Source organism: Hippocampus comes, unplaced genomic scaffold, assembly GCF_001891065.2.
Source record: "Hippocampus comes isolate QL1 unplaced genomic scaffold, H_comes_QL1_v1.1 scaffold68, whole genome shotgun sequence".
In the NCBI taxonomy this organism is placed as follows: Eukaryota; Metazoa; Chordata; class Actinopteri; order Syngnathiformes; family Syngnathidae; genus Hippocampus; species Hippocampus comes.
This window is the reverse complement of record NW_017805625.1, coordinates 3,741,160-3,756,381: the sequence shown is the minus strand read 5'-3', so window position 1 is coordinate 3,756,381 and position 15,222 is coordinate 3,741,160. Positions and strand designations below refer to the sequence as shown.

Sequence of the window (15,222 nt, the reverse complement as noted above, 5' to 3'; positions counted from 1 at the left end):
TATATATATATATTTTTTTTTCCCTTCTGAACAGCTTTGGATGACATGTTAGGACCAGAAAATGGCACCGCTGGAATCCTGGTTAGTTCAGCTGTGGAGGTTAATTTAGGAGGCAAACTTCTCAAGCCTGCAGGTAAAAAAAAACAAAAAAAAAAACAGCAACACCGGTTTCTCAAAATGCTGTTTTCTGTTGCTCACTTGTTGCTCCCCTTTGATTTCTCCGGCTTGCTGTGGCTGTTAGTGGTGGGCGTAAAGCTGGACCTGGAAGCGTGGGTAGACAAGTTCAAGATACTGGCCAGCAACGTGTCAGACACCCGGCAAGGCTCCTACAAGGTACGTCTCAATCGTTTTTTACTTTGCTATTGCCGTCCGATTGCCTCACCAAACATTTTGTCACCAAACATTTTGTCACACAGTGTGGACCATCAAGGAGCTGTGAGATGGACTGTGAGGTGAACACTGATGTAAGCCACACCAAACGTTGAATGAAGGGTGTGATGAGCTGACATGAATCCGGTATCTATTCATGTCAGCTAATTCCTCATGACAATGACGTCTAACGTATGACAATGTGTCTGTTGTCAAAAGGACCTCCTCTGCTACCTCATTGATGACGGTGGCTTCCTGGTTATGTCTAATCAAAGAGATCACTGGAAAAAGGTCAGTATCTCAGCATAACAGGTGTCAAGGGAAATAATCGCAAAAGCATACAAAGAAAGAGAGATTACCTACAGGTGGTGAAATCTCTATCAACCTACTGTGTGTACTTGATGTAAAATGTTTTCAAACCACTGCTGTAAATGTATTTCTAGTTGTTGCCTTGTTTCTGTCAGTGCAGTAACACTATCTGCTCTAAAGATGGCAGCAACTGATCATGAAATGCAATGATGATTACGAATGTACAAAATTAAAAAATAACACATTTGCTAAAAATGGGCAGTGAACTTTTCTGATACTTGCTGGGACCGAGACAAACTGTCTTGTTTTTCTTCTTGTTGTGTTTTGACAATTGTCTGGCTTGCCTGCCCTGTTATCGATCCCCCGTAGTTGAAATAAAAGAGGCCGGGTTTTCCTTTTCTTACAGATCGGACTATTTTTTGGAGATGTGGACCCATACTTGATGCACGCGCTCTATAACAACTCCATCTTCAACCGCCGACAGACTTTTCATTTCCAGTCAGCATGTGAGCCTGTCAGCAGCAGCCACACCGGGGCAGCACCTCGACGCTTCTTTTTGGTAAGAGGAAGCCTTGTGCTTTCGTTTGTCAGGAGCTTCATCGTATTGAATCCTCGTGTTCATTAACTAATGCCTTACACAACAAAAATACCCCCCGCCTCCCACGCCTACCGCCACACATACTCTCACATGCACATACGGTACATTCTCCTCCTCACATACACACACTCAATATAAGAACGCCACGTGAGTGTGAGGAATGTATTGGAAATTGTGACCCTGGCACACATGAGCGAGTTAGCGGTGTTGTTTCATCAATATCGTATGGGTGACGCATTTGTCATTGTCATTGGAACCATGCATTGTCTGCGCCGAGGATGCGTTCAACCACCCCTCTTAACCCCTTGATGCTTTCTGTAGCCATCCGTCGCTGACATCCTCAGCTTGGCGTGGTGGACGTCCACGGTGGCCTGGTGAGACTTCATTTTTAAAAAAATAATATTTCAATTCAAATGTTCATGTCATTGTAATCCCCCCAAGGCTAAAATCAATACACACTCAGCTGCCGTGCGGGGGATTAATGGGGGGGAGGGCGAGGGTTCGGGCGGCGCATGCTCAAGTGCCCTCGACGGCTCGTTTTAGATTTTACATGCTGTCCGCAGCGGGAGAGGATTTACAAAGTCCAAATCCTTCCAGATGAGCTCCTGCCGCCCAGTTTACTGCACTTCAAGTTCACATCAACTGACACGTCTGCATGCAGCTTGCCCTTTAAAGCAATCCTAACTGTCTCATGACTTTCGTGCATGGAGCTGCTCAGGCGTCAGCTGCCTCTCCGTGTCTCTGTCTGACTCATCTATTTGCAGCTCAACATTACGTGCATTTTTTTGTTGAGGGCTTTAATTATTATTATTATTTTTATTGATTTATTTATTTTTTTTCCTTTTTGGGGTACAGTACTTTTTAACAAGGGATAACTTTTCTTCAGGTCTTTGATCCAGCAGCTACTTTACGGACTGGCACACATCAGCTGGCTCCAACAAGGTATGAGTGTTTTCCCAAAGGTTGGACACAAGAAAGTCAAAAATCTAAACTGCATTTCTTTTCCAATTTCTTGCTTTGATAAGAACAGATCACCACAAAAGCACAATTTTCAGAATATGTATTTTTGTGGTATGTCCTGTTAACATTGAAACACGCTTTCAGTCTTCTGTTTACACTCAAAGGTACGCATGTCAACTCGAATCAGAATCAGAATCATATTTATTAGTTTGGGCCATTATAGCAACCCCATATATGTGTGTGTCATATGTTAAATAAAGCTGTATTGTATTGTATTCCCTTTAGTGTAGCTCCATCTAGTGGATGCAGAGCGCAACCGCAGCCATTATTGGAGGTTCAATTCAATACGCCTTATAATGCAATGCGCCCTACATATGAAAACAGTTTTAGGCCATTCATTGAAGTTGCACCTTATAATCCGAAGCGCCTTATAGTGCAGAAAATACGGTGTGTTAAAATGTGTTTTATTTCCAGACGACATCTTCATAGAAGGCTTTGAGATAAAGACGAGCAGCTGTGTGACCATCCAAAGCCAGTTCTTCTTCACCAACACCACCAACTCGTATAACGTGCTGCAGGATTGTGGCAACTGCTCGCGGTGTGTTTTTCATTTCAGCCCCCCCCACTGCAATGTTCGCCGCCATATCTCGTGTACTGTTCACATGCTGCATCCAAGTCTCTCTCTCTCTCTCTCTCTCTCTCTCTCTCTCTCTCTCTCTCTCTCTCTCTCTCTCTTTCTCACTTTCCCGTTGGGTCCTCCCAGGCTGTTCCACGCCAAGCGGATAGAAAACACCAACCTCCTCTTTGTGGTGGCCGAGACGCTCCCCTGCAGCTCCTGTGAGATCGAGAGGCTGAGCCAAGTCAAGACGGAGTGTATCCTTTCTCACTCACACACACACACACACACACACACACACACACACACACACACACACACACACACACACACATATACATACTCACACATTAACGTTAGCACTGGTGTCCTCAACCAACAACACTCAGTCCAGGAGGAAAATCCTTGCGAGGTACTGAGCAACGCACGATATCGGAGAGGTCCGACAAGCTGCCTTGACTTCAGTGCCTTAGTGAGTAGAAAAACAATACAAAAACATGAGGTACTCTGCTCCATTTAGCATTTCGGAACTACAGATTTTTTTATGGAGAATATTTGATGTCCACTAGCAGGGGCTTTGGACTTTTGATGTAATTGTAAATACGGTCGAACCAATTTGCATTGCATGAATTGCCACGCCTTCACTTGCTGCACTCACGAATAAAAAAAAAAAAAAAAAAAAAAAAAAAGCAGCATTTCGTTTGATCTCATTCATTGTTAAAATGTGTCCAGTATGTATCGTAGTTTATTTGAACCTGTTGTAAGTCGACGCTTGAGTTTTACATTCAATCCACTGGAGTCATAAAAATAACCAAACAAATAAATAAATAAATGCCATTGTCCACATGCTTCCGGGCCGAACTTTACTAAAATCAAGAGTGCACGTACAATGTTATATAATATCTTGTTCATTTGCAGGAAAATACTTCCGAGTGTGGACGGGCAGATTTCGTGCAGCCCTCCATGGGGGTCCTTCTTGTCCTTCAACTCATTCTGCCTTTCTTGCGCCACTGACGCGTGCTGCCATTCACTGACATGTCGACTAAAGGTCGGGTACCCAAAGCAAGTGACTCATCTTCTGGATCAGCATTTTTTTTCTTTTTATTTCTCACTGGTCAGTTGAAACATTCCTTTAACCGGACAACAAAATAACACTCAAGTGGGACACTTGTCAATTTGGGGCCAAATGAGGTGATAAGGAATTCGTTATCATCTCTTCCTCTCTGGAGCGTTCCGGCATATAAGAGCCACGAATTGATGCTGAATGTGCCCCGGCGATATAAAATGTGCTCACGCTTCAATGCAATGAATGCTGATGAGTTCACACAAGTTCTGATATCATGATGGTAAAGAGATTCTACACAAATGAAAATGGATAGAGAGACTTTAGAGCTCAATTCTGACCAACAGCACACATTTTTTTTTTTTTTTTTTTTTGTGGCCTTTTCTTCGCATTAAAGTTCTTTGACCAAGCGGGAGTACAAATTCTAATCACTGGTCACATGATGACCTGTTTACAACTTGTCTGTGACACTTAAAAGTTACAAACCAAGCATTCTTAAGAAACGGGACCATACGTATCCGTGACCAAATAATTGTGGTGAAATGTCTGAGAAGATCTTGAAGTGCTTCCGTTGAGAAAAAAAATAAAAACATGACGCACATGACATTTGGCAATTAAAATTGAATATCATGGTCATTTATATGGATTCAAACAGATTAGAAGGTGAAATAATGCAGTGTTCAGTGCAATAATGCTGTGGTAGATGTTTGTTTTTGTTTTGTTTTTTTTTTAAAACACAATACAGTTTGATTTAAATGTAGTATTTGGTTGATCAGTTCATTTAATCGCTTCATAAAGAACCAAATCAATTTATAACAATGCAACAGGACTTTGAATGAGATGTTTGTTAGCAATTCCAAATCTTGAATGCTTTATGCTATTCTGCAAGGGTGAAGTGATGCGTTTGTGTTTGCTTCTTGTACAGGGAGCATAAGCTTCTGAGCAGCTTTCTGTGTTCTCTGTATCGTGTGTGACAACTTTTCATTTTTGAAAGTGACTCGTCACTGTGGCACGGCGTTTCCTTATGACAGCAATATCAATTTTATCCGTACAAGTCTCAAGCAAGTTTCATTCTTTAAAAAAAAAAAAAAAAATACTGCAATAAGGTACATTGTTGAATTCAACTGACGGGGCCAAGTCTTGCGGGAATTTTCACGACCCCAGTTTTAAAATGTTTTAGTTTCTATTTTAGTCCTGTTGATATTGCAGATCAGCTTGCACACAAACCAAATACAGTCGAAGCATTTCTTCATGCACCACCTCTGCCCTAGAATCATCCCACGATGGCTCAACTTTACAGTTCAATCCAAGTGAATTGCAATTTCCGCCGGCAACCCTCAGCACGTTGCGTTGTTTCAGATCGCAACTCACGACGCCATCCTTGTCCCCGCGACGCTATTAACCCTTTTCAGGGACAGCGGTCACTACAGTGGACAGCTTATCATGTTATCAGGTTACAGGGTGCGTGAAAGGGTCAAAATCTTGTTGGGGTTTTTTGAAGCTATTTGAGGAGAAAATAATGTGACCGCAGAATACCGGTCTGTCTTTTTCCCCTCTGCCCGCCTGATTTTTTTCATCCTGCAGTGCCTTGTGGCACTCACTTTGGATGTTACGTTGACGTTCATCCTGCATCCTGCATATCCCATGCGAAGGACTTGGGAAGGTTGCAGTGAACAAACGACACTTGATTGCACCTCAAGAACAAATGAGACTTTTTTCCATTCAAGAGCACAGCACAGTTTAAGAAGGGCGGGGCCACCTTGTGGAAGAATGGTTGTGAAAATGGGGCCCGCTGCTGTTTTCTTGACTCAAAGCACAGGCTTTGCCCGTTTTCGTACATTTCTTCCACATTTCTCTCATTTTGCGTCTTTCCCGCCACGAATGACTGAAATCAGTGAATGTTTGCGTTGTCGGGCTATTTGTTTTGCATCTTTGCCGTGCCCCAGCATGGTCGGGAGATGGTGTGCCAGGAAGATTGCTTTCAAAAGACTTTTTTTTAAAACTGCTTTTAACCCCGTGGCTTTGAATTTCGGTCTTAAAGCAACAATGCTGTATATTGAGCAAAAAAAGTGTTGAGAAGCCACAAAGTATTCATGAAGGTCAGTGTTGTAGTTTTGTTTTCAATGACCGCTATTTATTTGCATGATGTTTTGGAACCCTTGGAAAAAATTTTGTGTACATACTTGAAAGGATATGAAACATTCCTCTTGTGCACATCTTGCGGAAACGAATGAGGAACAACGTTTGACTTCAGTGAAGCCAAAAACACTTTTATGTATTTATTCAGCTCAAAGAGGAAAAAAAAAAGGCGAGGGCATGTGTAAGGGATCTTATGAATTAATTTCTCAATAAAATTGATGTATTTGTTGCTGACCTCATTTACAATGGGTATGCATTTATTTGATCTGTATCTGTATATTTGTTTAAGACAGATAGGTATTGAATGTGTATGACACTTAGGCGGGTACAGTAAAAACAACACAAAAAATATCCAGAGATTAGAAATGACGATACACTGTCAGTTGATGTCTCAGAAAGAATGTTTCAATGTTTTTGCACTAACTTTGCTCTTCATTCGGCTTACATTGTCGTCAAGCGGGGATCGGCGTTCCGCTCTTTGTGCCAGCCTTCTCATCCTGCCACCTCATTTTTGTACGCAAAGCGTTCCGCAGAATACAAACGAGCTTAACTTTGTAAAACATTTTGTCAGTCCGTCACATTACAAATGGATATTTCAATGTTTATATCTTTGGTGATTAAATGCTCTTGATATTTTTCATTTTTCAGCTTTGCGTCATTATTATTCCTAGGAGGGATTGCAAAGTTTTCTCTACAGCTTTTTTGTCCTTGTACCACAAGGTGCAACGAAATGGAAGAGACACAACCTGTTCAAGAGACAAAGGAAAACAATGATCAACAGAGTGGTTGACGGTACCCCGTTTTCTCAAATGAAAAGAAAAACATGAGGAAGGAGAAAGGGAAATAAAACAGCCCCAGACTAAGCTCCTGTTGGCGAAGCATCGCCAAATCCATACGTGGGGGAGTACCGGGTATGTATGGGATCACTTTAAAACACTTTATAACAATTTAGCGAGAAAAAAAACAAACAAGTCTCTGCCATGCTGATCCAGCCACCCTTAAAGTCCCATCTTCAAAAAATTATTGATCATTTAAAATTTCAGGCATTCATAAAAGCCCGCCGAACTGACATCTCTGTAGCATAATGTGGTTTGACGGCTCTTCGATGTCACTGCCCTGTCAGCTGTCAAGGGTTAAAAACAATAAATGGTGTGGATCAGGCGACAAATCCTTCAGTCAAGTCGCTCGCGCAGTTGCTCACAGTGTCACTTCGTAAAAATACCAAGGAGAAACATGATCCTGACTCTTGAACATTCTGCACAAGCTTCTCCTGCTTGTTCTAGACCGTTTCATCATATAGACCAGGGGTGCCCATTACGTTGATCGCGATCGACCGGTAGATCGCGGACTTGTCCCAAGTCGATCGCGAGGGGTGTGGAGTAGAAAAAAAAAAACAAACAACCATTTGTGTGTCTTTGTGCATGTTAGTAATATATTTTTTTGTGTTAATGTACACTGCACCCACATGCGTGTGAATGTGCGTGCATGTGCGCGGTAACGGGTCGATCGCGGAAGGTTGGTTGATCGAAAAGTCGATCTTCGTTCCAAAAAGTTTGAGCACTCCTAATATAGACTATATCATGGACTATAAACTCCTTTAAAATGATAGTTTTTTTAGCTGCAAAATATTTAGTCGCAAGTGAGTAAGAGCAGTTGTCAATCAAATAAACACCAACAAATGAGACACATGAATAACTAGGTAGCATATGGACTACTAGTTAATGTTGCCTGTGCAGAGGGGGAAAAATGCTATGGAAAGGTTAAGCCAGATGTTGTTGGTGACTGATGTGATGAGAACAAAATTTTAGACCGGAGAGTTTTTTTAAAACGGTGACTCCTGCTGCGCGTCACCGTAATTCAGCAAGAACTAGACGAGGGTGTGTTATCGTTGGATGCTTCACATTCTGGGGTGAGCAGGTGCCTAATTAAGTGCAGTGCAGGGTGCAAAGGGCAGCCCTTATTTGTCACTATGTCAGTTGAACATACTCCCCAAAGAGGAAGCGCATAGTGGCAGCCGTTCGCTATGTTGCCTGCTGACAATTTTAGCACGTGTTGCACCTTCGGAACGGCGGCGCTCAATTTTGTTTGACGACTTTCCACTTTGGCAGTTGTCTTTTAAGAGACGACAAATGTTCCTATGTTCTGACTGTGCGGACTGATGAAGTCACTGGTCGGCAAACAAAAAGTTGTATGCGTAAAAAAAAATAAATAAATAATAAATCAATAAAAACATAACATTGGCAAAGACTGTCTTCAGAATTCACAATTGTCATTTCAGTTCTCTATAATGTCGTTTCGCCTTGGACAAATAATTTCTCTTGGCCATATATTTGTATGGTGTTTGTTTTTTCGAGATATTTACTCAATTGCAGATATGCGCAATGAAAATTGCAGCTGTCTGAAATGTAAATTATCTGGAGCTCCAGTTTGACGATAGTCATAATTCCAATTCAAATTACCGACATGCATTTAGTTATCGTAAATTAAGTTTGAACGAGGACATTGTAGATATCTCAAATATTCCTGACCCACAAAAAAAAAAAATGTCGACTGGAATTCTTCAAACCTGTTCTTCAGAGGCAACGGGGCCGGAGTTCACCTTCTGGATTCCAATCTCGGTTTTGTACCAGACACCTGAGCCTAAAGTAACCACACACACACACACACACACACACACACACACACACGCGTGCACGCAGTCTTACTTCCTACATCAATCATCACTAACATTGGCGCGTTCAAGAAAACGAAAGTCTTCAGACAGGCAAACTTGATTTATTGAATGTACATCTGCAGGATGTCATGAGAGTATTCCAATGAAAGCTCATATTTTATGATTCCCATTTTAATCCCTCACTGAGGTTGCATCTCATTCTTCGGCATCCTTCGCCTACAATGCGAACACAAGAAAGATGCGGTAGCTGTTTAGTGTCACATGACAGCAGAGCAGCGTGACAGCGACTATGCTTTTTCGCAACGTGATACTCACTTTTGCGATTTCCCGACTTTTGGCCCGCAGCTTGTTGACCTGTGACTCTGCAATGTCTGCGCGCTCCTGAGCCTCCTCCAGCTCGTGTTGAACCTTCCGCAGCCTGGACATGTGAGTGTTGGCCTGTTCCTCCTGCGGGACAGTTCAATAGCGGAGTGAACAGCAGATTTTGCTTTGGTCAACTATTAACAGCTAAGTGGAATATGCATTCACGGGCCACAATAGTAAAGCCTCCTGTGCAATTAAATGATGTGTATTTCAAAATTCGGCTTTTTAAAATATATTTGTTTTGTTTGACGACTAACAAAGACAATCCAACAGAAATTTGTTTGTAAAAATAGCAATTTTTCAGGTGGTGGCCAGTGGAGGAGGTTTGATTGATGACTATCAGATTGCTGGATGGCATTTTATACGGTATGTGGCACTATCCTGTTAAAAAAAAAGCCAACATGACACTTACAGCCTCTTCTGACTGCCTTTTGTAGGCCTTGACCTTCAGCTGCAGCTTGTCTACCAGATCCTGAAGCCTGTTGACGTTTTTCTTGTCTTCCTCAGTCTGACGGAGACGTGAGTCGTTTGTATTATTTTGCACGGCGTTCATATAACGGTTGACATGAGGGAGGAAACTAACACCGACCTGGTAGGAGAGCTCCTTCACTCTTCTCTCATATTTACGGACGCCTTTGACGGCATCGGATCCTCTCCTCTGCTCAGCTTCTACCTCAGCCTCAAGCTCACGCACCTGAAACAAAATGGACGTTGAGCATGGTCCACAATTTTGTTGTCCTTCAGGAGTCTGGATGCGAGATTAGGGAGATCTTTACCCGAGCTTCCAGTTTCTGGAGCTGCTTCTTGCCACCTTTCATGGCCAGATTCTCAGCCTCATCCAGGCGGTGTTGCAGGTCTTTGACTGTCACCTCCAGGTTCTTCTTCATCCTCTCCAAATGAGAGCTGGTGTCCTGCTCCTTCTTCAGTTCCTCTGCCATCATGGCAGCCTGCAACATAAACAACCCTGAGCTCAACAGCAGCTTTTTACACGAAGGTAAATGACATTAAAACTCACGTCAGTGATGGCCTTCTTGGCCTTTTCATCGGCATTTCTTGATTCCTGCACAGCTTCCTCCACTTCACCCTGAACTTGGACAAGGTCAGCCTCCAGCTTCTTCTTGGTGTTGATCAGGCTGGTGTTCTATTTTAAAAGAAACAAATGCTTACTTTGAAGCTGTTGCGAGAAAAACAACTTTTGGTTTTGTTCTGGAAAGCATGTGTGAAGCGCACTTGAGAATGAAGCAGACCAACACGCTCACTGGCATCAACCAACTCAGCTTCAGCCACTTTGCGGCCTCTCTCCGTCTGCTCCAGAGCAGCTCGCAGCTCCTCGATCTCAGCCAGCATCAGGTTGTTCCTGCGCTCCACCATGGCAACCTGCTCCTTCATGTCTTCTTGACCTCTTATGGCTTCATCAAGATGAAGCTGGGCATCCTACGCGACAAAACATTCACACAAATCAGTACCTGCCTCCTTTCAAGCTGCTCTTCGAGATCTGTTCTAGAGTCTGTACCTTGAGTTGTCCCTGGACATTCCTCAGCTGTTTCTGGGCTTCAGCTGCCTGGCGGTTGGCGTGGCTGAGCTGAATTTCCATCTCATTCAGGTCTCCCTCCATCTTCTTCTTGAGTCTCAGGGCATCGTTCCTGCTCCTGACCTCAGCATCCAAAGTGCTCTGCATGGACTCGATCACACGCTGGCTGTTTCTCTTGATCTGCTCAATCTCCTCATCTTTCTCCGCAAGCCTTCTATCGATCTCGCTCTTGACTTGGGTCAGTTCGAGCTGAATGCGAAGAATCTTGGACTCCTCGTGCTCGAGTGTAGCCTGTGCACAAACAGGACATCTATCAACTGAAGCACGTGAAATTCCCTTGACATTAGTTGTCAAAGTTCTCCTGACATCCTCCCCGCTATGATTTGAAATATGACGATCGTTACCTCTGCCTCCTCCAGAGCTGTTTGAATTTCACTCTTCTCACTCTCCACTGCCTTCTTTCCCTTCTCAAGTTCATGGATTGTCTTTCCAGTCTCCCCAATTTGCTCACTCAGGTCAGAAATCTCCTCTGTATTTGACAGGTTAACGTACAGCAGATGACAGTTTTGCTTTTTAAATGTGTTGGTCTTTTGGGAAAATCAGGGTAGGGGTCTTACGTTGCAGGTTCTTGTTCTCCCTTTTCAGGGTCTCCAGATGCTCCAGGGCTTCTTCGTAGGAGTTCTTTAGTTTGAACATCTCGGTACTGAGTGAGCGGGCCTCCTTCTGATATCCCTCCAGTTCTGCCTGGCTCTCTTCATATTTCTGCTTCCACTCAGCAAGAACCTAAACGCATCAAAAAGGAAATATTCAGATGTGTGTCGACTTAAAAATAAATACCAAAAAAAAGACACCTTGTCAAAGTTCCTCTGCTTCTTGTCAAGGGTGGCGGCGAGCGCATTCGCTCTCTCCACGTCGATCATCAGATCTTCTACTTCACCCTGCAGCCTCTGCTTGGTCTTTTCCAGCGAGGCACATTTTGAGTTGACTGCCTCGATGGACTCCTCCGCGTCCTGCAGACGCTGGGCAAGCTTTTTCCTGCAAAGGCACATCAGGTGACTCCATCGTTTTCCATCATTTTCATTCCCTTGCCGTAGCTTACTTTGCCTCCTCGAGTTCCTCAGTGCGCTGAATAGCGTCCGTCTCATATTTGCTTCTCCACTGAGCCACCTCACCGTTGGCCTTGGACATGGCTCTCTGCAGCTCAGCTTTAGCCTCCTGCTCCTCCTCATACTGCTCTCGGAGAAGGTCGCAGTCGTGACGGGAGGACTGAACGGCGTGGGCCAAGGCGTTCTTGGCCTGCCACCCAGTAGAAGACGAGAGTTGAATAGTCTCTGCTAATCGTCAGATAATCTTTTCGTTTTGTTCGGCTGATTTTATGGCCCGTTACCTTGATTTCCTCCTCAATGTGCCTCTTGAGCTCCTCAATCTGCTGGGTGTAGCCCTGCTTCCCTCTTGTGAGCTGAGACACCAAAGCTTCTTTTTCCTCCAGCTGACGTGCAAATTCACCTAATCAAAGATGGTGTATTCAAGACATTCAAATGAAAATAGAACCGGGACCAAGCTAAGAGGTAAGAAGATTTTTTTTTCGGTTTAGGTAGAGCCACAAGTACTGTGGTTGCTAATCAATGTGATGCTCTTGTGTTTCGCAAGGTGATGCCTACCATTCTCGGTTTGAAGTCTTGATTTTTGAGCGCTAATGTCATTTAGTTGACGGACATTCTCATCATTCTTGGACTTAAGATCACTCAGTTGATCTTCTAAAAACCTGCACATCTTTTCAAGATGAACCTGGAAGAAGAACATAGGAAAACATTTTTTTTCATTCTTGGTGGGAATTAGGGTGAAAATGCTCTCACCTTTGATTTTGCAATGGCCTCCATATTGCAGCTGAGGTCGTCGATCTCCATCTTGTATTCACTCTTCTCCTTCTCCAGCTTCTGTTTGACCCGCTGAAGGTTATCGATCTGCTCCCCGAGCTCGGCCACGCTGTCGGCCTGCTTCTTGCGCAGAGCCGCGGCGGTGGCCTCGTGCTGCAGGGTGGACTCTTCCAGGTCGCGGCGCAGCTTCTGGAACTCGGCCTCGCGCTTTTTGTTCATCTCGATCTGAGCGGAGGTGGCCCCGCCGGCCTCTTCGAGGCGCTCGCTGATCTCCTCGAGTTCCCTGGAGAGATCAGACCTCTGCTTCTCCACCTTGGCGCGAGCGGCCCGCTCGGCTTCAATCTCCTCCTCCAGCTCCTCAATACGGGCCTGAAAGGCACACATTTTGAGTTGCAATTTTCTCAAGATATTTCATTGTTTTTATGTTCTGAAGCTTGTCACCAAATACCTGAAGTTCTTTTATCTTTTTCTGTAATTGGACTCCGAGACTTTGCTCGTCTTCAATCTTACTCAGTAATTGGTTGACCTCAAAGTCCTTCCTGTAGATGGTCATTGGCAGTAATAAAATGTGTTAAAGCTGTGCCCTTTACAACACGTCACTTGGATGAAAACAGTAAATCGCCAAGTGTACGTACTTCTTTATTTTTTCATCAGACTGCTGCTTGTCATTCTCAAGATCCATGATAGATTCCTGAGCTAGCTTCAGATCTCCTTCCAGCTTCCTTTTAACTCTTTCAAGATCCATACGAAGCTTTTTTTCTTGCTCCAGTGATCCTTCAAGCTGTGAGGAATAAACATATTTTCCATTAAATCCAATCTTATTCGACATCTGCCCGAACATGTGGCTCGCTCACATCATCCACTTGCTGCTCCAGTTTGCTCTTGGCCTTTGTCAGAATATTGACTTTGTCTTCTTCTGCCTGAAGGTCATCCAGGGTCTGCTGATGAGCCTCTTGGAGCGCTTTCTTCTCTTTGCTCAGTTTGGCAATGGTCTCATCTTGAGAAGACATCTCCTCAGTCAAATTTTTGACCTGTAGCAGTGTGCATAGAATTGAGGATGAAGAAATTGCTGAATGCCGAATTATCAAAATATAGGTAATTGTATCACCTTGTTCTCAGTGGCATGCTTCTCCTTTTCCACTTTGGCCAGGGTAAGTTCCAAGTCATCGATGTCTTTCTTCAACTCGGAACATTCGTCCTCCAGCTTCCTCTTCTTGGCTGTCAGCTCAGCATTGATTTCCTCCTCATCCTCCAACCTTTCCGTTGTCTCTTTGAGTTTGGCCTCAAGCTGGATTTTGGCTTTGATGAGCCCCTCGCACCTTTCCTCTGCGTCGGTAAGGTTCTCGCTGTCCTAGAAAGCAAATCAAGCAGGTCCATGTCACTGCTTGGTGCATGCGATTGAACAGGCAGGACACATGAGAACTCGGTATTGAACCTACAGATTGCACTTGTAACATGAGGTCGTTCTTCTCCTGCAGGAGGGAAACCATCTTCTCCTCCAGTTCCTTCTTCTTGGCCAATGCCTTGACGAGATCCTCCTTGGTTTTTTCAAAGTCCTCTTTCATTTGAGCCATCTCTTTTTCAGTCTCTGCACTTTTCAGTAGAGGCTTTATCTTGAAGTACAGCTTCATCCATGGCCATGTTTTGACATTCATGAATGAGCGGACGTTGTACTGGACGGTGAAAATGGCCTCCCTGATAAATATGTAAGCAAGTTGAGTTCAAGGTGTCATTTTTCTTGTTTTGAAAGGAAATTCCAGAAACCCTGACGGACAGCGTACCTCCTTGCCATCATCTTGACAAACTCTCGTCTCATCAGGTAACCTCTGCAGAGAGCCTGAGTCATTGTGACCAGCTCGGCAAGTTTCTCATCTCTCATCTCCTCCAGTGTACCCAGCAAGCCGGCTTTGAAAAACACCTGAAAGGCATGACATTGACTGTCTTTTGGCTTCTTTTTTTTTTTACACAACTGCTCTTTACGGTCATTAGAAGAAAAGTAATGATTTACTCTACCTTGGTATGGCCAAACTTGTACTGTGTGTGATCCACATCGATGGAGCCCAAAAGTTTCTCCGAGGCCTTCTTGTTATCAATGAACTGACCCTCAGGGATGACGCTGGCGTTTAACACTTTGTATCTAAATGTAAATGTTTCATTAATTTGGCATGCAATCTTTTGAATGACTGAGAGTCAGTGGTAGGTAGCATTTGACTTTGCTACCTTTGCTTGAAGTCACCGTAAAGGATTCTGCTGGGGAAACCTTTCCTGCAGATCCTGATGCCCTCCAGCACGCCGTTACAGCGCAGCTGGTGGATGACCAGGTGGTTCTCCATCAGACCTAATATTTATTGTTTTGAATTAAACAGATCAGAATTTTGTGAATAAACAGTAAGAATCATAAGGAGCGAGTTCGATTCATAAAGTGCATTTCAAGGGACGCAAGGACACCTAGCATAATCTTATGCAGTAATTAGAATGCACACTGTATATGGCGTCTGATAATAATAGTAGCCAAGCTGCAAGCGAAATAGATCGTGAAAGATTGGTCAAAGAGTTCAAAAGAAATAGAGTTAAAAGAATCGCACCTGGCGTCTTGGACTCGTTAGGAATCAGGCAGCGCACAAAGTGAGGATGTGTGCTCCTCAAGTTTGTCATCAGTTTTCCCAGATTCTCCTGAAGAATTGAGAGGACATCACAGTGGCGTTTGAGAAATAGTACGCACG

The 15,222-nt window shown here is 43.8% G+C and overlaps 2 protein-coding genes across 2 annotated transcripts in view; one reads left to right on the top strand and one right to left on the bottom strand.

Moving 5' to 3' along the window:
- LOC109522260 (voltage-dependent calcium channel subunit alpha-2/delta-2-like) overlaps positions 1-4,165 on the top strand; it is a 17,017-nt gene extending 12,852 nt beyond the window's left edge. Inside the window, exons 27-37 of the mRNA XM_019880650.1 lie at positions 35-133; positions 242-333; positions 417-464; positions 589-660; positions 1,085-1,237; positions 1,598-1,650; positions 2,163-2,218; positions 2,711-2,834; positions 3,000-3,109; positions 3,242-3,324; positions 3,771-4,165. Coding sequence (XP_019736209.1) covers positions 35-133; positions 242-333; positions 417-464; positions 589-660; positions 1,085-1,237; positions 1,598-1,650; positions 2,163-2,218; positions 2,711-2,834; positions 3,000-3,109; positions 3,242-3,324; positions 3,771-3,866 — 986 coding nt within the window. The 3' untranslated portion in view covers positions 3,867-4,165. The remainder of the gene's footprint in view (positions 1-34; positions 134-241; positions 334-416; positions 465-588; positions 661-1,084; positions 1,238-1,597; positions 1,651-2,162; positions 2,219-2,710; positions 2,835-2,999; positions 3,110-3,241; positions 3,325-3,770) is intronic.
- A 4,648-nt stretch (positions 4,166-8,813) lies between these two features.
- Positions 8,814-15,222, bottom strand: part of LOC109522263 (myosin heavy chain, fast skeletal muscle-like) — a 12,712-nt gene continuing 6,303 nt past the window's right edge. Inside the window, exons 25-39 of the mRNA XM_019880657.1 lie at positions 12,479-12,868; positions 12,284-12,410; positions 12,010-12,128; positions 11,722-11,918; positions 11,474-11,657; positions 11,240-11,405; positions 11,027-11,151; positions 10,605-10,913; positions 10,322-10,525; positions 10,107-10,232; positions 9,868-10,038; positions 9,681-9,785; positions 9,504-9,599; positions 9,044-9,175; positions 8,814-8,944 (exon numbers count right to left, since the gene is read on the bottom strand). Of these exons, the coding sequence (XP_019736216.1) occupies positions 8,924-8,944; positions 9,044-9,175; positions 9,504-9,599; positions 9,681-9,785; positions 9,868-10,038; positions 10,107-10,232; positions 10,322-10,525; positions 10,605-10,913; positions 11,027-11,151; positions 11,240-11,405; positions 11,474-11,657; positions 11,722-11,918; positions 12,010-12,128; positions 12,284-12,410; positions 12,479-12,868 (2,472 nt within the window). The 3' untranslated portion in view covers positions 8,814-8,923. The remainder of the gene's footprint in view (positions 8,945-9,043; positions 9,176-9,503; positions 9,600-9,680; positions 9,786-9,867; positions 10,039-10,106; positions 10,233-10,321; positions 10,526-10,604; positions 10,914-11,026; positions 11,152-11,239; positions 11,406-11,473; positions 11,658-11,721; positions 11,919-12,009; positions 12,129-12,283; positions 12,411-12,478; positions 12,869-15,222) is intronic.